The sequence below is a fragment of the Drosophila subpulchrella genome, chromosome 3L, assembly GCF_014743375.2.
Source record: "Drosophila subpulchrella strain 33 F10 #4 breed RU33 chromosome 3L, RU_Dsub_v1.1 Primary Assembly, whole genome shotgun sequence".
NCBI classification, from domain to species: domain Eukaryota; kingdom Metazoa; phylum Arthropoda; class Insecta; order Diptera; family Drosophilidae; genus Drosophila; species Drosophila subpulchrella.
In genome coordinates, this window is record NC_050612.1 from 13,571,020 (window position 1) to 13,593,289 (window position 22,270).

The window sequence follows — 22,270 nt, forward strand, 5'->3', positions numbered from 1 at the left end:
AAGTAGTGATGCAATATAAATGTGTTAATCGAGCCAACCAAAGTGAAGCATAACCCAAGACCAATATCCTCTTATAATACAATTGAAGAACAAGTGAAAATCAACAAAAAAACATTGGAAGCATTCAAACATGCACTGAAATACATTTAAACCAACCGAATCGATAGACAAAGTGCGAATCATGATGAACAGCCGTTGAAGAAGTCGCATGCCTCTGGCATAATATAACTATATATTTTGTGTTTAAGTGAATTGGTATACCTAAGAACAGCCGTATTTTGGTGCACGTATATTTATATATATATATATCCAATATAATATTTTCCAAAGCCCAGGATCCGGAGCGTCGAGATCTCATCGCCCAGGATTTAAAGAGGGGGTAAGTTTGTCGGAACACGGTTCCTTTCTTATAAGCATACATATATAAATATCCGTGCAGTATCCTACAGTTTTATAGACTAATATAAACTTTTTCAGCGGCGAGTATCAGCCTTGTTGTTGTATGTACAATTGCAAGAGCTCTCTGAGCGACGTTTTGTAGTCGTGAATAGTCAGCATTTTGCTGATGTGTGCACCTTCATCGGTGGTAAATTCGATACTCTCCGCTAACCAAATATTGTCAATTAGTTTAATTTCCATATGATTTAGCCAACATTATGTTATTCATCCACGGCACTCGCCGACCTAAATATTATCCAATAAATTTGTAATGTGAAAAAGTATTCGAAATCATGGTGTGCTAAAGCTTTATTAAAGGGGTGTGCTGACGCGAGAAGTGTAGTAGGTCAAGAACAATGACATAACTTTTGACGGACAACCTTGACAATAGGGGATCGTATTGCGCGGCCCGCGACGATCCATTGGCACACGAATGTGTGAAGGGGAGGGAATATGGCCAAAACACAGCCCGATCGTAATACGATCAAGCGACAGCTAAGCTTGTGGGGCAGTGTGGACTGACGACCGACGAACTTTATGAAGTAATATTATTTTCCAGGCACTTTTAATATTTATTCTCGTTATGTTGGAGAGGAGAGAGGCTTACCAAGATCCCACGACCCGAATACGACGTAGCTTATGCCGGCAAATGGTGCCAGAATATCGGACGCCTCTCCCTCGGCCCAAGTCCTTGTCAGGACTCGGGCACTAATATGCCCACGTAACAGAACATTGTATGTACAGAGCTTTTCTATTTTTAGAAATCTAAAAACTAATTATAGAAATATTTAGATAGTGGTCTGTATATTATAATTGTAAACATTTTATAAAATTAACAACTAAGAGATTTTTGTAAGTAAAAAATTTAGTTCTTCTGGGAAACTAAACAACATGAGTCAGACTTTGGGTTTTAATATTATTTTTATTAAAACAATTGTTTAAAACTGAGAATATTGTCTTTTATTTATTTTAGGTTTATATAAATTTTTCTTCAATAAATTTTTTTATTTTCCCTTGTTTTAAATCCTACAATACACATATATTATATTCAATATAATAATATATTATGAGTAATTTTTCCCTCAGTGTCTACAATTGCATTCCGCTTTTACACTGCCTCTGCAATTGTGCCATGGATTTGCCCGAAAAATTCGCCAATGCTGGAAAATCCCAAGAAAACCCAACTTCAGTTTTTGGTCTTGCGTTGTTGGCCTATTCAATTCTTGATTGCTTGCCGGCTTCAACGGCTTTTGGGCCTTGGGGAAACCCCAGTCAAGTTTGTGGCTAGCATCGCTTGGCTGGATTTGCTTTGGGCTTGCATAATAATAATAGTAATGCATTGGAGTGCGATGCAGTGAGCCGAGCTCATGATTCATACATATGTTCGGAGTCGATTTGGATTTCTTTGACTGGCTTATGTGCCTTCCATTCGAATGAGTTTTTCACTTTTGTTTTCATCTCAGCTTCGGTTTTTTTATTTTCTTTTGCGAAATGGCCTGTAATAAAATCGATGCGTTTGCTGAGGTTTATTGTTGTATTATTGTAATCATTATAGTTGGCCAAAACCGTCAAGGTCGTTCACCCACATTGTGTGATATGCATACGGATGGCGGAGTGAGTCATGTCGTTGGCAGACAGCTGTTGCTCCCACTTATTCCCCCTGGTTATTACATAACATCCCGAATTATTTCACCCGCATCAAAAAGCTTTTGTTGCTATTGTTGCCCTTTCACTGCTCTTTTACTGCCTGGCTCATTTAACACGGCTTATTGTCTTTATCTCGGCTCAAACAAATTTACCAACGACGAGCTCTGAACATTTGTAAATTAATTTGAAAGCCGTTGCTTGCCACACCGGAAAGTTTGGAGATGGAAAAAGGGGGTCTTGCCCCACAAAACTTCCGTTCTCCCACCAGCTTTAAGTGAAAGCCTCGGCCAAAAGTTGGCCAATAATTGCGCCTTAAGTTGAAACTTCTGGATTACATCAAATATTTAATATGTTTTGGGCAGAGAGTTCTGGGAAAATGTTTTTTGTGGCTAGCCACTTATGGTAAGTGGCTCGCCGTTTGATTTGAACAGACGGAATTTCATCTTTCGGGATTTAAGTTATTAAATTCTAAGCAGACCCCCTAGGATGGCTGGTCCTTTTAGTGCGTTCAGTCGCCAGGATGACAGCATAACGATGCATTCAAATGGCGGTTGGGATAGACAAACAAACCGATTACACAGCAGTCGAGCACCCAAATCACCCACTGTGCCAATCGAGAGTGCCCATATAACCAGGTCCAATCAAAGCCCCAGTCCAGGGAGAGAGGGATGCAATGAACCCAGCTTTTGGGGGAGGTGGAGGTCTTTCATGGCTCTTTCATTGTCCGATTCCTTGGGGCAGCCTTTTGGGAGGCCGATCGGCTTTGGTTGGTGTGAGCCCAAAAGGCTGCTATGCCGGGAGGACTGGGAAATACAAAACCCATGATGACGATTGTGAGATGGATGATGATGGTATCCGAGTTGTCGATGAGGTGGAGCAGAAGAAACTGCGCCTCTTCGAATTGCATCATTGGATTGCCTGCGTTTCCTGGTAATGACAGGTATTCAATTTCTCGTTTAAAACAATGCATTTGTGCATCAATCGATAAGCAAACTGTTCCGCCCACCTTGATGCTTTGACCTTAATGCAGAAGACCCTTGGCTTGTGTAATCCGATAATGCTTAACTATGTGTGCTCTTTGGAAGGGTATTACTTACCCCCTTTAAGCTTTCTGCGTCATTTTGCCCAGCGGGTTGTTCACACAGTTAATTGGCATCAATAAATCCTTTGCCAATTGCATAACCTGTTTTCAGTGTCTTCCAGAAGTTGAACTTTGGCATTATCTGGGGTTCAGGGTGTTCAGTTTCATTACTCTATTGTGTCATTTGAAACTCTATTATCTCTGTCTTCAAAACATAGGGGCTTCCATTTGTTATCTTTCGTTAGGAGACGAAGCCAGGGAAATTTCACACACTGGGTGAAAGTCCTCACTCAATCCCAGGCACTTCCCTCACCTCCTCGGCTCTTCGGGGATCGGGGCTAGGTTTTTGGCCACTGACCCGGGGTCATTCCTATGGAAATTTATGAGAGTACAACAGCCTCCAAGGCCCTGGAAATAATGCCAAAACATTTGCGTACAGCACGTCAATCATCCTTGCACCAATGCACCCAAAAATAATAAAGGTTTCGAGTATGTGTGCTTTGAGATACCTATTGCAAGATTTGGCTAATATTACCATTCTTTAAAAACTGTGTATTTATTCTGTTTGTTTATTTATTTCAAATATTTATAATGCTATAGAGTTTAAACTTGATAGCCTTGATTAATGTTACTTATTCTGTCGTCGGTTTACCGTTATATAAACAACATTTTAAATACTCTGTTTATTTATTTTTAGTTTTTCGATTAATTAAAAATAAATTTTTAATCCTTATTAACATTTTCGGTACTGCTTTGGTAATTGAGTTCCAATTAGATTGCACTTTCGTGGGAATGATGGGTATTTAAATAATTGTACTACAGCGAAATTCCATTTAATATTTTCGCACATTACAAATATATGTTTAATTTTCAACTGGAAAATAGCTCTTCAAATTTTGCAATTAACGTGTTTAGTAATACTTTTGAGAACCTCATAGAAAACTTCGAAATAAGATTGTTTATTCAATTTAAATATAAATCAGCTAAGGCCATCTATCCTGCCTCCTCCGATTCAATAAACCCCTACAAGATCCTTGCGAACAGGATACCAAAGCAATGCATACATCGTGCGTTTGTTTGCTCATCTGGTGACGTCAGTTGAATCATATTCCGCCACCCAACACTCAATCAGAAGTGCAGCGTAGCGCGAAATCTAATTGGCAGTCGTCTACTCAGAATCCAGTTGGGATTATCCCATACACCCCCACTCAATTTCCCCCATCCGAATGCGATACAATGTCTTTTATGGGGCTTTTGAATTTGTTTTATTTTATTGTTTAAATCGAAAGTTTGGTAGGCCAATCATTTGAATTGAATCAAATTTAAGGATTCATTTTGGTCAGAGGATTACTTTCTGTACAGGGTGTTGGCACCATCGAAGAGCGGATAGTTCCAGGTTGGATAGTGCACATAGGTGGTCCTCAGAGCAGGAGTCAGCAGTGGTGTAACCCTTGGGATACTACGATGCACGATGGTGGAGCTCTGGTGGGAAACCGCGGTGGGCACATGGTCCACCAGATGACCCACCTGGGCCAGAGATGGTTGGTGATGCAGGGTCATCAAAGGATGGTAAATTTGCAGCGCAGCTTTTCCAAATGCCAAAAGGCAAAGCAGGATAACAAATGAGAAATTCTGCAGTAATAACAGAAATGTTAAAATCTGTATAGGTTTTCATTGAATGCTTTTCTGAACTCACCAATCTTTGTGACATCTTCTTGGCTCAGTGCACTTCACTTGACTGTTGTTCGTTGGCCAGCCAATCATCCGCTTTTATAGTCCAGCAAAAGAACCCAAGACTGGAGAATGGACTAACCATTCTAAATGAGTGGTCCCAGCCCTTGAACATGAGAAGAGCTTGGGCGTTAACCCAGACCCTGTGCCTAATCCTCCAGAGATCTTGATTGCACACAATCGGAGTGTTCATTGGGGAACCGGGGGGCGGATGTGGCATATTTATTGTGGTCGTGGGCCGGTCTCTGTGTTAACTTTATTGATTTCCTGTCGCACCGACAACGCCCAAGAATCCCAGCCAGACAAGTGAAAATGCAATATGTTCACAATACGCAAAATGCAGGACAATCATTTTACATAAGATGGGCGAAGAGATAGAATTATATGGGTAACGAGTGGTAAATGTCTTTAAGGGGGAGCTTAAGAAGGATAACTTATTAAAGATAGATTTTTAGCATACGATTTCCAGAGATTCTCGGTTGGTGAAAAATTTTATTTTTTCAAATCATAATAAATTTAAACTTTACTCGAATTATAATAGAATTATCAGGACTTGACTCCTTGTTATAATATTTTTGCAAGTTGTAAAAACAACTTGAAATATTGTCCTTTAAATAAAAATTCGTTAAGTGCAAATGCGAAATCTTTATTAAAAGCACACTACATAAGAATTCTACAGAAAATGGCAGAAGAAAGAAGACAGAGAAGAGACAGAGTTTTGTGGGTAATCAGGTTGAGAAAAGAAATTAAGAGTAGTAATATCATAGATTTGGCGAGTTCATCTTGTTGATCTTTGGAATGCCTGCTCAGTTGCGGATGAGGACCACTCGGGGATCGGAGGCCACGGTCCACAGAAGCGGTGGCTCCTGGCGAACCACCTGGGTGGTGCGAACAGCGGGGGCCACAATGGGAGTGACCAGCCGGCGATGATCGTGCACCACCGTCTGGCTCTGATGCGAAATGGCAGTGGGCACGTGCTGCACCACCTCACCCACCTTGGCCACAGCCGGCTCCCGGATGGTCAGTACGGTGCGCAGTCCATCGCGAGCGGCCAGGATCAGAGGAAGTGGCACGGAGACGGGTATGCCGGATGAAACCAAACGGGCATCGATGGGATCCGAGCTGCCACTGGAGGACTGGGACAGCTGCTGTTCCTCATCCTCATCCTCCTTGGATTGCTGCTCCGGTTGGGCAACGCCTGAGCTGACAGATCCCGAACTGCTCTGGGCCAACTCAACGGAATCTTCGCTGGCAATGGGAAGCAGCTGCGACGACTTGACCGAACTGAGGGCCACCAAATTCGAGGGCCATTCCAAGCTGGCTGCCTGCGAAGCTCCGGCAAAGACGAGCACAACGGCCAGGATGGGCAGGAACTGGAATTCATGTCTCAACTTAGTAAAAAATGCTTAAATAGATCATCCTAAAGATAGGACTCACCACTCTAGACATGATTATGATAGTCTCCCTTCAAATCCGTAAGCTGACGAATGAATGATGCAGCTTGGATTAGATTATCTGCTTTTATAGCCCTTAAACCTAGAGCCAATCTCCCCGCCTGACTGCGCATAGAAATGCATCATTGGCTAAGTTAAACACTGAACCAGAAACATTTAATCAGCTGATAATTTGAAATTTGATTGGGTTACACTGGGGATGATACATATATCAAAGTATATTCTGCGGCAAATCAATATCGCACTTGTGCTTGTTCTCAAGCCAGAACTTCTCCAAATAACCGATGGGATCGCGGGGCATTTCGCGAGCCAATCCCAGCATTCCCTCCATCAGAATGGGCACCACCTCCTGTTCAAGATATGTCCGCTTTTCGCCCTCGGACTTGTAGCTCTTCACTCGAGGACAGTCCTTGACCTCACCCCCTGGCTTGGGTTCTTTCTTGGGCTTTTTGACATCCGGACAAATGACCGATATTATAGCGGAAGGATTCTTTTTGGCCTTATTCACGCTTGTCTTGCTCTTCTTGTGGGGACTTACTTTTCGATTGGATGACATTTTAACAAATTATCTGGCCAGAATGTAGAAATATTCGTTAACCTAAAAGGGAAAAATAGATCTAAGGCAACTCTTTTATGATACAAATGACTCTACAAGGGATTGATGTGTTGACGAGAACTAAACTCTATTTACTCCATTAAAAGTCCAAAAATTAATTTACAAAATTAACAAAACAATATTTTAAAATTAGTAGTAGGCCATAGAAAACAAAAACCACTATAAAAATTCAGTCCCTAATTACAAATGTTAAAGAATAATATTTAAAGGGAAATTTATCAAATCTAACGATTTTAAATTTATTGTCTTTATTATAATGTCTTTCGAGAAACTTGTGGTTTTACACCACTTATATCAAATATGCGAAAGTATTAGATACATGTAAATCAAGTAATATATATTTCCTTAATCTATTTCATTTTATTTCCCTATTGAATGTTTTTTTACATTTAGAATTTTTGAAGACGGTTTTAGATAATCTCAAAAAAGTAATAGTTAGATTCGTTTTCAAGAGATACAAATTTGGTTGTCGTTTAAGTGTGGTAATTTATTCTCAAACAGAAATTTCTCGGTACAGCTGGACGAGCACACTTGAGCATCCGGCAACCCAGCACTTCCTCCTCGGCTCCGTCGCTCCGTCCACCCGTGGGCGCTTCTAAGCTGATTAGCATACGTAACCCGATCAAGCGAGACATCTGCTGCAGTTCTCCAATCGCTTGGCTGGACGGGCGGTAACTTAAGCCGCTTTACCCACCCCTAGCCCCTTCTGGAGGGAATGTGGGAGGGAATACGATTGCGCAATCCCCCCGAGGGTTTCAATCCAGTTCCGAGAACGCCCACTTTCGCCGGCTTTTGGGCTCCGGCAGGCGTTGAAAGAACTTGCTCAAATCCCTCGAGAGACCGCCAAAAAAGGTGTATCGTATCTGGTGCTCCATAAGCCAAATAAAATGGTCCGTTCGAAAGGTCAGCGACAGGAACTTAAAGGCAGTGGTCATCACCAGCGTGTAGACTATCAGTTGATGGCGGTTGAGGCCCAGAATTAGGGGACTTTGGAAGATCTCGAGCGTGAAGAGGAGTGATAGGACCAGTGCCAGTTTCGAGTTGCTGTGATAATATAAAATATATATTATATTATATATAATCCCAATTCTTGATATAATATATTTAGCCTACAGAACTCACTTGGTTAGCTTGAGGTACGCCATCTGGTTGTGCTGACATCTATTGATTAAAAGACTCGCCACCGGCTTCAGCACCTCAGCTCCACTGCCCATGACAGTGCCCACTATAAGCATGGGAACTGGTGCATTTCCGTAAACCTGTCCCGCCAAATGAACTCCTCGGTCAATCAGCTGAACTTGGCTGATTGTCGACATGGCGGTGGTTAGGACGCGAAAGGCCATTGTGCTGGCCAGGGCGTGTGCCAGGTCAAAGGGAAAGTAAAATATGCAGTACCTACTTGAAGAAAAAAATTGTTTTGATATTAAGAACGTTTATTTCTTAAAAAAGTGTAAAGAAGAATTCTAAAATTGATAACACCGGATATTGGTTTTTTCCGTACTTAATGTTTCTGGGTGTTTTTCTTCTTTCTTTTGAATTCCGAATAAATCACACTCACCAGATAAAGGAACAGAGCAGTATATCTGCGGTATTGCAGAGTGGTTCCAAGGGTAGACTACCCAGCAGCAGGTTTCCAAGGATATCGCCTGCGTAGTTCAGCAAGAGGTTGGCCAGCCACAGGACGAAGGGCTGCCACTCCAGAGCCTTGCTACCACTTCCCTTCAATCTAAAGGATCCTGCAGAGACTACCAGTTCGTCCCGCAGTTGCTGGGAGATCTGGGAATAGTGCAGGATGCGAAAGATTAGGAGGTTCGGAAGCTGCTTCAGGATCAGCCGGGCATTCATCCCTCGGTCAACTGCCTCACGCCTTAGACCTTGCTTTTGGGAGTCCTCTAGTTGACTCTGAATTTTGGCTTTAGGTATATATTTTTTATTAAAAGCCAATTACACTTAAAAAAAGTAATAGTGAACAGAATTTGCTTAAACAAAAATATTGACAAACGAAACTCAGGTGTCTACATTCGTGTGGATGTGTGTATGCAAATAATATTGATTGGCAATATCGTTAGATTATAAAAGATCGTTTTACCTATTCGGACCTCTAAATAAACTGGAACTTGAAAAATTTCTATTAATGGCATGTAATGTAATATGCAAGTAACAGGATCCCAGGGACTAAATATTTTTAGTGAATGTGATAAGTTTATATATGGGATTTAATGTAATATTCCTAGGATTTATTATCATTCTAAACTGGCGACAAGTTGCTATGGGTGGCCAAACTGCGGGGTCCTGGGACTAGAGAGGCGAAGCTAATGTTCCGCACGGGCTTAATTCTCGGCAGCATTTGGTGCACCACTGGGTGGGCGGCGTAGGTGAGGTGGGCGGGTGTCTGACCGGAGATAATGGGCACCTGTACCTCCTTCTCCTCCTCCGCCGCCGGGAAGAACCTCTTCACCTGCTCCCCCGCAGCTCTGTGATGGCTGACAATCCTGGCTGAAGGAGCGACCAACTGCTTTTGGGACTGGAGGATTAGTGGCTCCGCTGACGATAGTCTAGTGAAGCTCTGGTGGGAAACGGCACTGGCCAACTGGCCGTTGCCATGCAGGATTGTCGTGGCTGCCTGACTGTGGCCTAATCCCCAGGTGAGTACGAGGCAAACAACCTGTTAGGATTGGATTCAGCTTGGAATCAGGTGGAACTCGGACAAAACATTGCGGATTACTTACTGTGATGTGCATGATGGTCACTTGAGTGGGCAACTAATTACCGTTAGACATGTGCCCCTGCCATTTATAGCCGGGCCTCTTGGCCAAGAGGACTCCTTGACCAAGAGGTCGCCCTGCCCCTGTCGCAGCAAGATTTATGGGCCATTTTGTATGCAGCAAATTAATTAATCAAAAAGTACTCCAATCCGACAGCCTCTCATTAGCTGCGTGCACTTAGAGCTTCCATTACGCGCCTCCGGCTAGTCGCCAAATCATATGGCCGGCTTATGACTCAACATCGCCGGATTGATAGAGAATGTGCGAAGCCACGACGGCAACTTTAAGTATTGAAACGTAAAGCGGCATAAATATATTAGCTTCGAAGCATAAAATACCCTATTAAAAACTTTACAGTAAACTTTACAATACATAAAAGTTTAAAAACAAATGTTTACTATAATGTAAAACGTTCTGGTTCTGGAATATCAATTTTATTATAATATATTTTTTATAAATGTATGGAATTTTTAGAATATTTGACTTGACCTATTTTTTACTAGGTCTCATGTTTAAACTCATGAGTTTCGTCTTTTTTTTTTGTAAAATAATACCAAGTTAGTTAGAATACTTTAAAAATGTTTATATTTAAACATGATTTTGTTAACTGATGGATCTTCATGAGATAAGTTTATCTCCTAATAGTAAGTTAGTCCCCCCTCGATAGAGTATTATAAGAGAGCAAACAATCCAAGCAACCACAGAAGGTGGTGGAGCGGTGGGTGAGCGGCGGAGGTGCGAAGTGGAGTGGATCAACCTTCAGCGAGTTGCGCAGACGCAGACGCCGTCGCATGTTGTAGGCTTTGTTGTTGCGGCGCTATTACTACAATATTTGCGGCGTTCGGTATTTATTTATATTTGATTTTTTTTCGGTTTATTTCTTTACGTAAAGCTGCGTCCAAGTTGAGACACTCCCACAATTGCAAGATAACCGCGACTGCGCGCGTGTTTCCAACGCTTCGATCGCAGATCGAGCAGTTTTCCAGGGGCTCTGCGAGGGGGGCTGCCTCGATGGGCCTACCCCCTTGTCATGCTCCACAGGCGCCCCTGTTTGGGCCAGCAACTGCTCCACCGTGATTTCATGGCACAGCAATTCACACAGCACTTCAGTTTGACTTTGCCACTCGCTCCGCTTTGTGTTTGTTTCTTGAAAGGGGAACCTCCACTCCACTCCAGTCTTCGATTCGATTCGATCCGCCCACCTCAGTTCGACGGCGGTGTTCTCAGCGGCCTGCTGCCTCCATAATCGCCCCATTAGGCTTGGATCGTTACCATGCGGCATCTGGTGAGTGGGATGATCATCCTCCATCAGGGTGGGTCGATTTCGGGGATACTTAAGAGCACATGTGATTTATTTTCATTCAACTATAATACTTTTGAAGCATCAGTTTTTTTTTTGAGAAGGTTGTCATTATGTCATACAGATTTCAATATATATTCATCAGTGATAAGATCTTAGGCTTTTAGATATTAACAATTAACACTAGTTTACAAAAATAAATCAAAAATGTACTTAGAATATAATTTCAGTTTCATCTTCGATTGGAATCTGCAATTTAAATTTAAGCATTTAAACCTTCTAATAACTGATTCTAACACCCTTTTAGGTGTTTTTGGCCCTAATTTTCGTGGCTCTGGTTTTGGCCAAGCCGGCGACGGAGGCTCCTCGTCTGCTGATCGATTCGGCGCCCTCGGTGGTCTCCTACCAGGGTTCATCGCAGGCACAGACCCGCTTCGTCATCGCGCCCATGGGCCGGGCACTGGGCTACGTAGAACCCACCAACCTGAATCGAACCTTCCACACGAAGGCCACGCAGGAGGATGGCTCCACGGGCTACGAGCAGCTCAATCTGAGTCCGGTTTATGTGCCAAACAGCTAGGCAATGAAGTGGTGCACCTAATTTTAGATAGTTAAATGTGTAAATAAAGACAGTGTGTATATGAGTAAAACGTTTTGTATTTTGAACATTATTTCTTCCAGGTCTCGCAAGCTTGCGAATTTCAAAAACCTTCTAAAAGCATATAATCAGTAAACTGGAACATAACATAAATATTCTTATATATATGTACAAATTAATACTAAATTATGTTTAAAAGGAGATAAATTATTAGAATTTTATCAAATTTTCAAAAGCTTTAATAGCCTCTGTATACTGCGGTTGTGTGTTTTTTGATGAAATTCTTCTCACATATTTGTAGTCAATAATATAATTATTATTTATGTATGGTTTTTATTGCTTTTACAAAAGTTTGTTATTAAAAGTTTATAAAAGTCTTAACACTCAAGCTTTTATCTGCTTGAACTTTGATTTGGTACTCCAAATTTCCGTTTGCCTAAGCTTTTGGTTTTAAAAAATATTCACAGCCCTTAGTGAAAGCCCAGCTGAACACAAACTATTTACTATTTAACTTTTTAAGCTAAAACGTCAGCCTAATTTTTGCATATTTGCAGATATTTCAAGTAAAGTACGTAGTAAATATTTGGTAAATTTTATGAACCCTTTATTTTTGGTCTTCTTGGTAATATGTCCGAAGTATAGAGTTGCTTGCATAGGGACATCCAAGAACTAATTCCTCTGACAAAAAATGATTGTTTTGATTTAACCACGCAGCAGGCATTAAATAAATTTCAATCATATAAAAAGGTCAGACAAATACAAAAACACAACGAAAATACTATTTTAAAACAATAATCATGTCGAGCAGCAGTCGTCGCGAAATGTGGGTGCCCAGTCCGTCGATTATGTTGCACCAGCTGCAATCCGCGGAAGAGGAGGCCGACGAGCCGGCCGTGGAGTTCCACGAGAACTGCAACCATGCGTGGCGGGCCCAGTACAAACACCCTGCGATGGCCAGCGTGGGAATTGGGTACGAGTTCGTCAGCTCACCCAGCCGGTGCATCAGCTCCTCCCGGGACGACGATGCGGAGAATCGCATGAATGGTAATTCTTCTTCCAGCACCAATCGACTGGTGCGCACTCTGGAGATCCCCCCAATCGGATACCATCCCTACAGTTTTGGGTCGGAGGACGAGATCCAGATGCAGCACCTGTTGTAATCGCAAAACCCATCCCCCCAAACTAAATTCTCAGTGTTTGAAAATTCTGATTCGCTTTTTCCCAAACCAGGATTTACGTGCCTGACCCACCGCTGTCGTATCTGAGCCCTGATGAATCCCAACTGGAAACGCTAGGCCCCGAAAGGGGGTCTTTTATAGCATCACCTCTTTGGAATAAAATTGCACTTCATTTTGTTTTCGCCAACACAAATCGAAAGACCTTCGCTTGGGCTCTGAACCTCTAAACTAACAATACGTTTTTTGGTATCAGTCTTTGGGTTATTGTTTGAGCTTTGAAACCTTTTTGGGCCTAACGACAATTGATTGTTGAGAGTTCGCAGATGTTTAGTTCAAGTTCAATGTAAAGCAAACGAGTTTGCCAATTGCTCGTTAGTTGATTTTGGTGAAGGACAATCTGGCTGGCTAATTTTTGGCCATATAAAGACGTAGTTTGGGTTTCAGATCAGCAACAGTCACTCGTCGACTTCCAAGCACCACACAAACCCAAAAACCCAACATGTTCCGCTTCGTGAGTATCTAAGGGGCTTAAGGATCTAACTCAGGATTTAACTTGGTGCTTAACTCTAGATTGCCATCTGTGCCCTGGCCACCATTGCCGCCGCCGCCCCGGGATTCATTGAGGAGCATCATGTGGCCGTCGCCCCCGTTGTGGCCAAAGTGGGTGCTGTGGTGCACAGTGCTCCGGTGGCCACTTCCCATCAGAGCTTCACCCAGTTCCACAACCAGGCGGTGCTCACTCCTGTGGTCAAGCATGTGGTGCCAGCTGTTCCCGTGATCAAGACTGTGGCTCCGGTGGTTCCTGTGGTCAAGACTGTCTACCCCGTGGCTCCCGTGGTCAAGCATGTGGCTCCCATCGTTCCCGTCGTGAAGCATGTGGCTCCAGTGGTGCCCGTGATCAAGACCGTGCCTCTGGTGCACCACCAGACTTATGTGGCTCCCGCTGTCCACCATGTGTCCGCCGTGCCCGTCGTGAAGGCCCTGCCCCATGCCGTCTCCCACCAGAGCCACACCCACGTGCACCACCAGAAGACCTTCGTCACCCCAGTGGTGGCTCCTCTGGTCAAGACTGTCGCCGTGGCCGCTGCCCCATTGACCCATGTCTACCATCATTAGGAAACATATGATTGTTATGGTTGCTTCTTTGAATAAATTGTATTGTTGATATTACAAATTGCGAAATTTACCTATTTAAGGGGTAATGCAATGGTCTACTTTTTGTCAAAATTCCAGTTTGAATAGCTGATCGATTTGATCCAATCCAATTAGCATATAAATAATAAATTTGAATGACTCTTATTTAAGTGTTTTTCATAGGTATTCATCGTTAAGCTTAGATCGGTAGCTCAGTGCAAAAATTCAAAATAAAAGAAAAGATAACAAAAGCTGCCCAGGGGCTACACCAAAAATATATGTATTTTTAGTCATTTAAAAAACCAAATGTGAACGTACCTTTGTGTGTATAAGTAAAATCTTTTTAGTTAAACATTTTTTATGGGTTATATTAACAGAGCTCTATCTCACGAAATTCTGATTATAATACTAGCCGATATTAATCGTTTGTAAGGAGTGGTCAAAGGTTCTAAAACAGGGGTATGTATATTCTGAATAAAACTAAGAAAAACAAAAGGAACAATACTCTCTTTGCCAACTTCCAAAAAAAAATTTTATCTTCGATTAGAGGCGAAGAAAAAACCATTGCTTTTATTTTTATCTACTTTACATTTTTCGATCTTACACTTATATCTACTTGCCTTATATGGGCATAAGGTCGTAATTCTTCAACTAATGTTCTTTTTTGAGGAATTTTGGCGATCCGATAGGTATTGACAAGAGAAATTGTATATAAAACAAAATATTTGAAAATTAAACATGTGTGGTTGTGGGCGAGGCACTTTCGTGGAGTAAGCGTAAGAACCTCTAGAATCTGCATGATTAATCCCAACTTTCCGAGAATTCAAAACCAAATAATTAATTTCAATCCTTTTTTTATTAGTTGTATCTTTTTTCGTTCAATAATTGTATCGTAACCACATCACAACGCTTTGAATTGATTTACTTGTGGTAGGCAGAGTAAACCACTGGGGCACTGTGGACAGTATGTACCAAAGGCTGGACGGAATGAACCACTGGGGCAGCTGGGATCACAGTCTTGACCAGAGGAGCGGCGGGGACCACAGTGTGGAGCAGTGGAGCAGCTGGGATGACGGTCTTGACCAGAGGAGCGGCATGAACCACAGGGGCGGCATGAACCACTGGGGCGGCATGAACCACTGGGGCGGCATGAACCACTGGGGCTGCATGAACCACTGGGGCGGAATGAACCACTGGGGCGGAGTAGACAACTGGCACCTTGCGCACCAGGTTCACGTTGCTCTGATGGGTGATGGCCGAGGAGGCGCTGTGATCCACGTAGGCGGTCTTGGCCACAATAGCTGGCTGGACAATTGAGTGGGTCTCGGCAATCAGACCAGGAGCAGCAGCGGCCACGGCGAGGCAGGCGAAGAAGGCAACCTGCAGATGGGATAATCGGTTAAAGGACACTTTTTTTATAATTTCCAACTCCTGAACAACTCACGAATTTGAACATTTTTGGAGATTTGGTTTTTTGGGGATTTGCTGCGATGGCTGAATCAATTGCAACTGTTGATGATGACAGGCCAAACGCTGGGCTTTTATAGTTGCCTAGTTTGGTCCAAACCCCAATTGCCTGCTTGTCGCTAAGTACTTGGCTGAACTTGAGCCCCGAACCGGTTTGGGTTTCAAGTAAAACACTTATTCGGGTTTTCAGCTGGCTTTCTTGGCTTGGCTTCTAAACGCGCTTATCAAAGACGCAGTTCGGTTCGTTAACTGACCTAGGTTCCAGGGGCTTTTGTGTGGGTGACTCTGAGTGAGGAAGTCGAGTCGGTACAACAAGCCAGGCCAATCAATCGACAATGGGCCAAGTAATTGGCCTTAGATGCGGTCGCTTACGCAAATGAGGCTGCCGGAGATGGAGTGCGTGGGTTATCCTTGCACTTCACCAGGGGATACTACATCTTCCGCCGCGTTGGCCTTTCACAATCCCTCGATCCGGGCGTAATTGAGTTGCATTCTCGTCTTGGGGATAACCACGCATCCCTGCCCAAAGGAGTGTATACTATCTGTTGGATATGTGTTCGTGCGGCTGCATCTCCCATAGCTCGTTATGTGACCTTTTACCACATAACGCTAATGAATAAATGTGCCAATGTGTAAAAGTGCACATACCATCGATGGCAATTCTATAAGGGCGATTCATATAACATGGATTGCATTGACAGGAGATGTGGAGATAATTAAAGGTTATGACAATTGTCTGTGTGTTCACAGGTGTGCTCACCTTGACTCGGTAATGTACTAAGCCCATGAACTAAGAATAAACATGGCCTTTCAAAATCAATCGAAATGGAAGATATAATTCTGGGAAAGCAAGGACTAAGACAATCAAAATGATGAAATGCTGTGGGGATGTAAGCTGGTTATGTGTGAGGAGCAAAGCTCGAAAGCAGTTGAATGGGGAATTCTGAAAAACACCAATTAAATAATAATAGAAACTAACTTTGTTTATTACCTCTTATGTTGAATATTTTATAATGCTTCTGTATTTAGCTACAGAGAAAGCAAACTGACGAATTAATATTTTTAGCTGTGTTACAAATCGGTAAAAGACATAATATAAACAAAAATCTATACTAAATTACATTATTTCTTAGAAATTGTATATTAAATAAAAGTATACACTATGCGAAAATGGTATCATTATTTAAAAAAATACTTATTATAATGCTACCATATTTAGGTAAGAATAATGAATGGACATAACCAGAAGAAAACCTCTAAAAGCAGGAACTAATTCTAAATTAATTTGGGAAAATCAATGTTTTGTTACATGTGTTACATGTGTAGAGAACACTCCATATGATGTCCGAACTTGACCCAAATCAGAACCCTCGAAGCCCCCGACTTCGCCTTTATTAAACGGGGCACAAACAAGAGCGCAGTAAATTATACGCGTACGCCTGCATTCAAATTGAATCCGATTGCAACATCGGCGGGTCCAGTTGATGGCTGCCGCTTCTCAAGTGATTCATGGCCAGGCCATAAAGACCTGGCTACCAACTGCAGCAGCTGTTAAGTGCCGCTCGAGTGACAGATAAAGACCCCCGATTCGGTCCCAGACTCGATCCCAGTCCCTATGTCAAGGTTATCCGCCGGACAAGCCCCACGCGCACTTAACCCACAATTTTTAACTGGACGTTGTTGTTTTGCCGTCTGTGTCATTGTTTTTTCGGCTTTTCGGGGCTCGGCTTTGGTTTGAGAGACAGTTACACGTACTTAAGATAACCATCGGATACCAACTGGTAATGTGGAAAATGAATACCCAGAAAATTATGCACACATCTTGATCGAAACTCGAGTCTCTGCTCTCGTAAATCCTAATTTGCGGTCTCTGTAACTTTATGGAGTGATGCTTGCCGATTATTTCTTAATGGCTGTTGGTTCGTACAAATCAATCAGTCGTCCCAGGATGAGACTAACCTGTTTTTGTTTGTTTATATATTTGACTCTATTTTTTATTTTTTTGAATCGCCTTTATTTTGTGGGTTGGTAGTCCCAACTTGGGACACAAGCTACTAACATATGTTAATTTAATATATTAATTTTCTATATCCCAAGAGTTTGGGTATCTGAACATCTTATATAATGCAATACTCTCAAGACAACTATATATCTCCTTAATTATGGCAAATTTCACAACTTATTGCTTACAAACAACCTCATAAATATCACGTTTTTTTATGCATCTTTTAGTTTTCTTTTTAATTTACGTCGCCTTATTAATAATCTCATTTTTTAAGCTTTTTACAGTTTTTTCTAGATTTTGCCATAGGTTCAATTTCTATATATTTTTAAGATCAGTGATCCGATCATGTCAACAACAGTTTTCTGGTATATTCAATCGTTTTGCTAAGTATACCCGTTGTAAGACCTTCATTAAATTCGGCGTGTCATTTGTCATTTTGGCAAATCTATTGACAATTTGGCTATATAAACGGTGCGTAGGCCTCAGTGGGTCATGAGTTCTTACTGGAGTTTTGCAGAGCCAAATTCAAACTAAGACTAGATCCAATTTCAGCTGCCTCAACATGCATAGAATGGTAAGTAAAAATACTACAATAAATATATTTTATTTTTACGTTTATAAATTTATAAATTTCCATTTTCTTTGCAGCTGCTCTACACCTTGGTAATCGTTGCCCTTGCTTTGGTTCAGGCCTGCCAAATCCATCATAATCTGACATTTCCTGCTGCGAACCAAGTTTCCGACTGTTCTGGCCACCACCTCAATTTTCGTAATCGGAGTTTGACGAGGGATCTGCCCACATTAACCACCGGCAATTCGATGTCTTCTTGGCCTGAACTTTGCTTTTATGGCAAACCTTTTACGTTGGGGCACTAGCCATGCGTTGTTGTTGCTTTTGTTATTGCTTGAATAAATTGTTGTACATTATTTATCTTATAAAAAACATAAAACAATGTTGGGAAAGTTATTTTTGCTTAACAAGGGACTTCTAAAATTAGATGTTTGATCTGTAATTCGGCTGGAAGTTATTGCTTGTCTGAGTTTAATAATGATAAATTGAATATGAACTAAACTATTTAGTTAAGCTAGCTAGCTGTTTTTATATTTTCGATTTAATCTATAACATTCCATGTTTGGTTAAATGTTTATTTCTAAATGTTTCACTCCTTCCTGCAGCTTAATATTTAAAAGTAAGCCTACGGTGTACATACTAATAAATATTTTAAAATGTGATTTACTATTTATTTACACATTTAACATTGATAAGCAAATAATTAATTTAAAATTTATGTCCGTTTTAATTTCAGGTGATAATGGACAATAAAATGTTATTTTAGATATATATCTTTTTACTATAATTGTAGATTTAGTTGATTAAATTTGTTTTGATAAAGACCCGTTCATCTCATTTATCAATCCATTGATTCATTGCTGTTTCATCATAAATATAATAAGAAATGATAGTTGTTTAGGGATCGATAATACTTGTGGGAATTTTATTTAGTTTTCATATAATTGGTTAACAAACAAAAGGTTTAAAGGATTAGTGGTGAAGGGTGTAGGCCACCGGCACGGAGTGGAGGGAGTGGACGACTGGAGCGCCATGGGCAACGGGAACGGAGTGGACAGAGTGGACGACAGGAGCGGCATGGACAACAGGAACGGAGTGAACGACTGGAGCAGCATGGACAGCCACGGCGGGTTGGGTGTAGGTGGTGGTCTTCACGATGGGGGCAACCACTTGCTGCACCACTGCCTTGCTGTGAACTTGGGTGATGCTCTGGTGGGACACCGCCGAGGGAGAAGAGTGCACCACCGATCCCACCTTGGCCAGGACGGGCTCATGCACCACATGGTGGGTCTCGATCAGACCAGCACTGGCGGTGGCAACCAGGAGAGCGATGACAGCAATCTATAGGGGAAAAGATATTTTTACTCCTGCCGTAGAGGATAATATTCCTTTTGGTACTCACGAATTTGAACATTTTGGTTGGATTTTTTTAAGCGAATGCTGCTTGTTGGCTTGAGAAGATTCGTTGAATAACTGATGATGTTTGGGGATAGCAAACCTAACTTATATAGAACCTCGAAAGCGCATTGAGTGCTTCAAAACCAACCGTTGACCTTGATTACGCCCCTGCATGACCCGACTTTGATCCGATCGGGAACCGAAATCTCGACGAAGTCAGCTCATTATGGTTTCTCGATGCTGCAGCAGCCGACTGCCGAAAGCTCGGATCGATTTGGAGCCCGAAGTCTCAAGTATCTCGTACCTTATCAAAAGCCCCCAAGGTGGACAACTTCGGAAGCCGAAGTCGCTGGCTGTTTGAGCCCTTAGCCTGCGTTGGTTAGTTGCTATATAAGCCTCATCTGCAGGTTCCAAAAGCATCAGTCATCTCTCTGAGCTTACCCCAAAAACAACCAACCAAAAACCAACTCAAGATGTTCAAATTCGTAAGTCTAATGGATTTCTGGATGGAAAAGAAGATCTCATAAAAAAATATGTACTTATACAGGTTGCTGTCATCGCTCTCCTGGTTGCCACCGCCAGTGCTGGTCTGATCGAGACCCACCATGTGGTGCATGAGCCCGTCCTGGCCAAGGTTGGATCGGTGGTGCACTCTTCTCCCTCGGCGGTGTCCCACCAGAGCATCACCCAAGTTCACAGCAAGCCAGTGGTGCAGCAAGTGGTTGCCCCCATCGTGAAGACCACCACCTACTCCCAACCCGCCGTGGCTGTCCATGCTGCTCCAGTGGTTCACTCCGTTCCTGCTGTCCATGCCGCTCCAGTCGTCCACTCCGTCCACTCCGTCCACTCCGTTCCCGTGGCCCATGGCGCTCCAGTCGTCCACTCCGTCCACTCCGTGCCGGTTTTGCACTCCGCTCCTCTGGCTTACACCCTCCACCATTAAATTTCCAAATGTGATACAGTATTTACCATTTTTTGTTTAAATAAATGTTTTTCGTTTTGTCATAACAAGTTAATCAACTGTTTTTCAATCATTCTTTAAAAGGGATGCTTAGATACAAGGTTGTTTAATTACTTTTACTCGTTTTTTAAGCTTTAATTTTGTATTTTTTATTTAAATTAAGACAATGTAAGAGGTTTTTTAATGAGTAATTGATCTGCAGACTTTTATAAGGGTTTTCTAAGTCAAAATTTATATAAACCCACAAGTTAATTTATTGTAATTCTTTAAGCACTAAAAAAAAAAAATTGAATAAAATTTCGATTCATATCTAAACGATCATATGCCCAAGCAAATATTTTGTATACCTCCCATTCTTATAAAACTCTTATACTTACCATTCGATCGACAAATCTTTTCTGCACTATACTTTAAGGCTGCTGTAGAAATCATTGAAATAACAAAGTCAAAGTCATTTTCGCTCGCTATAACAAGTATGGTAGGTAATTTATTGCTTGGAATGTATTTTAGTGTCTAAACATTTTTTTGTGATTTTTTTTCTTCTCATTGCTGGATTTGCTTGCATTATAAACAGGGCACACAGGATACGTGATTGAAGTAATCCGCAGGAAATGCTAGGGTTGAACAGGAGCTGAATGGCTGGCTGGAGTGGGTGAGATATGTGGGCTTGCAGGATCGTCAATGGATATAGCTGGATTAACCGATCACAACGGGTCCCAGGCCATGGACGCTCTTGACCAGCAGCGGGGAAGGATGCACCTGGGTGATGGCAGCATGGGAGATGGCGCCGGGCACCACGCTCACCACCTGGGGAGCCAGCAGGGGAGATCCGACGACGGTGGGTCCCCAGATTCCAGGAGCCACCAGGCCAGGGTGAATCAGTCCAGGAGCGGGTGCAGGAGCAGGAGCTGGGACGGGAGCTGGGGCAGCAGCAGCCAGGCTAAGGAGGGCAACGAAGACGCACTGGAAAGGTAAGGGATTGTTATCATTATAAGGAGTATTACTTATAAAATCCTAGATAATCCTTTCTTAGTTTATCTCACTCACCAGCTTGAACATTTTGTTTTGTCGATGGTTTGCAACGATTTGATATAGAACTGCACTCCAGACTGGCCTATTTATACAGATTATTACAGAACTGCAGTTCTAACGCTCTCTAAATGGGTCGCCAACACGCCTCTGCACTCTGCACTCATTTGGCCTGGCAACAAACACATTTTCCACAGCGTTATAGCCAAGTTAAGCCACATAGAACCAAACCGAATCGAACCGAATTCAAACCCTTCCGGGGGCAGGTTCTCGTCTTACCCGGCCTCACAGTAAAAATAAATACTATTAAAAAAATATATTATTATAATGCATTTGTAACATACACGGAAAAAATAAGTAAGTACAATTTCAAGAACTTCATGATTCAAGAATAATCTATTCTCATTTCTTTTATAGACTCCTCTAGGATCAAATCATATAAACTGTCGTTCAACTTTATGTCCGAATTTCTAACCATAATTTTAAAAGTCTCGAATCGTTTTTTCTTGTTGAAGTGATACAAATATATTTTGAGTTCAGTCGATAAAACAAAATTAAATAATTATAAATATTTTAAAAATTTGTTATAAAAAATGTATAAATATTTGTTAAGTTTCTAATAAAAATCCATAATTTTAAAATAGAATGAATATAATATTTTCTGTAACTTAGTTGTTAAACAAAATTTTTTTAAAAAAAAGCTCTCCCTATTTTAAAGACTTTTCTCCCAGTGAACTCGTTCTCCCCCAGTTGACTGGCCACTTCAAAGCGATCTGATTCGATTCTATTCGATTTCGCCGCCTTATGATTTATGCAATGCGAGACATGTTCTAAGTGGACTCCCCCTAACTCAGCCTCCCCTTCCTGCAATCTCACTTGGGGCTATGCGGCGTATAC

The 22,270-nt window shown here is 41.9% G+C and overlaps 13 protein-coding genes across 14 annotated transcripts; 5 read left to right on the top strand and 8 right to left on the bottom strand.

The window, feature by feature from the left end:
• Positions 1 to 4,467: 4,467 nt before the first annotated feature.
• Positions 4,468 to 5,042, bottom strand: LOC119554637. Its single transcript, XM_037865634.1, has 2 exons — positions 4,863 to 5,042; positions 4,468 to 4,798 (listed from the first exon to the last, which is right to left on the bottom strand). Exons 1-2 carry the CDS (start codon positions 4,875 to 4,877, stop codon positions 4,514 to 4,516), a joined length of 300 nt encoding a protein of 99 aa, XP_037721562.1. The 5' UTR covers positions 4,878 to 5,042; the 3' UTR covers positions 4,468 to 4,513.
• A 485-nt stretch (positions 5,043 to 5,527) lies between these two features.
• LOC119553238 (retinin) lies at positions 5,528 to 6,451 on the bottom strand. Its single transcript, XM_037863508.1, has 2 exons — positions 6,335 to 6,451; positions 5,528 to 6,270 (listed from the first exon to the last, which is right to left on the bottom strand). The coding sequence occupies exons 1-2, from the start codon at positions 6,344 to 6,346 to the stop codon at positions 5,704 to 5,706; spliced, it is 579 nt and encodes a 192-aa protein (XP_037719436.1). The 5' UTR covers positions 6,347 to 6,451; the 3' UTR covers positions 5,528 to 5,703.
• Positions 6,452 to 6,481: 30 nt separating this feature from the next.
• On the bottom strand, positions 6,482 to 6,974 carry LOC119554615 (protein dpy-30 homolog). Its single transcript, XM_037865609.1, has one exon. The coding sequence runs from the start codon at positions 6,905 to 6,907 to the stop codon at positions 6,563 to 6,565; it is 345 nt and encodes a 114-aa protein (XP_037721537.1). The 5' UTR covers positions 6,908 to 6,974; the 3' UTR covers positions 6,482 to 6,562.
• A 465-nt stretch (positions 6,975 to 7,439) lies between these two features.
• LOC119554002 (trimeric intracellular cation channel type B) lies at positions 7,440 to 8,987 on the bottom strand. Of its 2 annotated transcripts, none has more exons than XM_037864710.1 (3): positions 8,526 to 8,987; positions 8,090 to 8,362; positions 7,440 to 8,011 (listed from the first exon to the last, which is right to left on the bottom strand). In XM_037864710.1, exons 1-3 carry the CDS (start codon positions 8,810 to 8,812, stop codon positions 7,723 to 7,725), a joined length of 849 nt encoding a protein of 282 aa, XP_037720638.1. In that variant the 5' UTR covers positions 8,813 to 8,987; the 3' UTR covers positions 7,440 to 7,722. The 2 variants fall into 2 exon arrangements, with proteins under 2 accessions (XP_037720638.1, XP_037720637.1); XM_037864709.1 differs by having other exon boundaries at positions 8,090 to 8,365.
• A 228-nt stretch (positions 8,988 to 9,215) lies between these two features.
• Positions 9,216 to 9,822, bottom strand: LOC119554568. The gene is made up of 2 exons (XM_037865540.1): positions 9,697 to 9,822; positions 9,216 to 9,632 (listed from the first exon to the last, which is right to left on the bottom strand). Exons 1-2 carry the CDS (start codon positions 9,706 to 9,708, stop codon positions 9,216 to 9,218), a joined length of 429 nt encoding a protein of 142 aa, XP_037721468.1. The 5' UTR covers positions 9,709 to 9,822.
• Positions 9,823 to 10,853: 1,031 nt separating this feature from the next.
• Positions 10,854 to 11,682, top strand: LOC119553977. Its single transcript, XM_037864684.1, has 2 exons — positions 10,854 to 11,017; positions 11,340 to 11,682. The coding sequence occupies exons 1-2, from the start codon at positions 11,006 to 11,008 to the stop codon at positions 11,610 to 11,612; spliced, it is 285 nt and encodes a 94-aa protein (XP_037720612.1). The 5' UTR covers positions 10,854 to 11,005; the 3' UTR covers positions 11,613 to 11,682.
• Positions 11,683 to 12,373: 691 nt separating this feature from the next.
• LOC119554080 lies at positions 12,374 to 12,868 on the top strand. Its single transcript, XM_037864824.1, has one exon. The coding sequence runs from the start codon at positions 12,428 to 12,430 to the stop codon at positions 12,788 to 12,790; it is 363 nt and encodes a 120-aa protein (XP_037720752.1). The 5' UTR covers positions 12,374 to 12,427; the 3' UTR covers positions 12,791 to 12,868.
• A 309-nt stretch (positions 12,869 to 13,177) lies between these two features.
• On the top strand, positions 13,178 to 13,924 carry LOC119554079. The gene is made up of 2 exons (XM_037864823.1): positions 13,178 to 13,319; positions 13,379 to 13,924. Exons 1-2 carry the CDS (start codon positions 13,308 to 13,310, stop codon positions 13,922 to 13,924), a joined length of 558 nt encoding a protein of 185 aa, XP_037720751.1. The 5' UTR covers positions 13,178 to 13,307.
• A 939-nt stretch (positions 13,925 to 14,863) lies between these two features.
• Positions 14,864 to 15,446, bottom strand: LOC119553983 (A-kinase anchor protein 14). The gene is made up of 2 exons (XM_037864689.1): positions 15,387 to 15,446; positions 14,864 to 15,322 (listed from the first exon to the last, which is right to left on the bottom strand). The coding sequence occupies exons 1-2, from the start codon at positions 15,396 to 15,398 to the stop codon at positions 14,864 to 14,866; spliced, it is 471 nt and encodes a 156-aa protein (XP_037720617.1). The 5' UTR covers positions 15,399 to 15,446.
• Positions 15,447 to 17,937: 2,491 nt separating this feature from the next.
• Positions 17,938 to 18,290, top strand: LOC119553993. Its single transcript, XM_037864699.1, has 2 exons — positions 17,938 to 17,988; positions 18,063 to 18,290. Exons 1-2 carry the CDS (start codon positions 17,977 to 17,979, stop codon positions 18,288 to 18,290), a joined length of 240 nt encoding a protein of 79 aa, XP_037720627.1. The 5' UTR covers positions 17,938 to 17,976.
• A 663-nt stretch (positions 18,291 to 18,953) lies between these two features.
• LOC119553987 (A-kinase anchor protein 14-like) lies at positions 18,954 to 19,451 on the bottom strand. The gene is made up of 2 exons (XM_037864694.1): positions 19,388 to 19,451; positions 18,954 to 19,326 (listed from the first exon to the last, which is right to left on the bottom strand). The coding sequence occupies exons 1-2, from the start codon at positions 19,397 to 19,399 to the stop codon at positions 18,958 to 18,960; spliced, it is 381 nt and encodes a 126-aa protein (XP_037720622.1). The 5' UTR covers positions 19,400 to 19,451; the 3' UTR covers positions 18,954 to 18,957.
• Positions 19,452 to 19,807: 356 nt separating this feature from the next.
• Positions 19,808 to 20,399, top strand: LOC119553985 (A-kinase anchor protein 14-like). Its single transcript, XM_037864692.1, has 2 exons — positions 19,808 to 19,868; positions 19,931 to 20,399. The coding sequence occupies exons 1-2, from the start codon at positions 19,857 to 19,859 to the stop codon at positions 20,324 to 20,326; spliced, it is 408 nt and encodes a 135-aa protein (XP_037720620.1). The 5' UTR covers positions 19,808 to 19,856; the 3' UTR covers positions 20,327 to 20,399.
• Positions 20,400 to 20,798: 399 nt separating this feature from the next.
• LOC119553990 (neuropeptide-like 3) lies at positions 20,799 to 21,549 on the bottom strand. The gene is made up of 2 exons (XM_037864697.1): positions 21,392 to 21,549; positions 20,799 to 21,307 (listed from the first exon to the last, which is right to left on the bottom strand). Exons 1-2 carry the CDS (start codon positions 21,401 to 21,403, stop codon positions 21,041 to 21,043), a joined length of 279 nt encoding a protein of 92 aa, XP_037720625.1. The 5' UTR covers positions 21,404 to 21,549; the 3' UTR covers positions 20,799 to 21,040.
• Between the last annotated feature and the right edge of the window lie 721 nt (positions 21,550 to 22,270).

Excerpts from the sequence above, each read along its gene's own strand:
- LOC119554615 (XM_037865609.1), bottom strand. The coding sequence starts at position 6,907 with ATGTCATCCAATCGAAAAGTAAGTCCCCACAAGAAGAGCAAGACAAGC.
- LOC119554002 (XM_037864709.1), bottom strand. The coding sequence starts at position 8,812 with ATGAATGCCCGGCTGATCCTGAAGCAGCTTCCGAACCTCCTAATCTTT. Across the intron at positions 8,366-8,525 it reads CTGCTCTGTTCCTTTATCTG|TAGGTACTGCATATTTTACT; the intron begins GTGAGTGTGATT and ends TTTTTCTTCAAG. Across the intron at positions 8,012-8,089 it reads GCGTACCTCAAGCTAACCAA|CAACTCGAAACTGGCACTGG; the intron begins GTGAGTTCTGTA and ends ATATTATCACAG.
- LOC119554080 (XM_037864824.1), top strand. The coding sequence starts at position 12,428 with ATGTCGAGCAGCAGTCGTCGCGAAATGTGGGTGCCCAGTCCGTCGATT.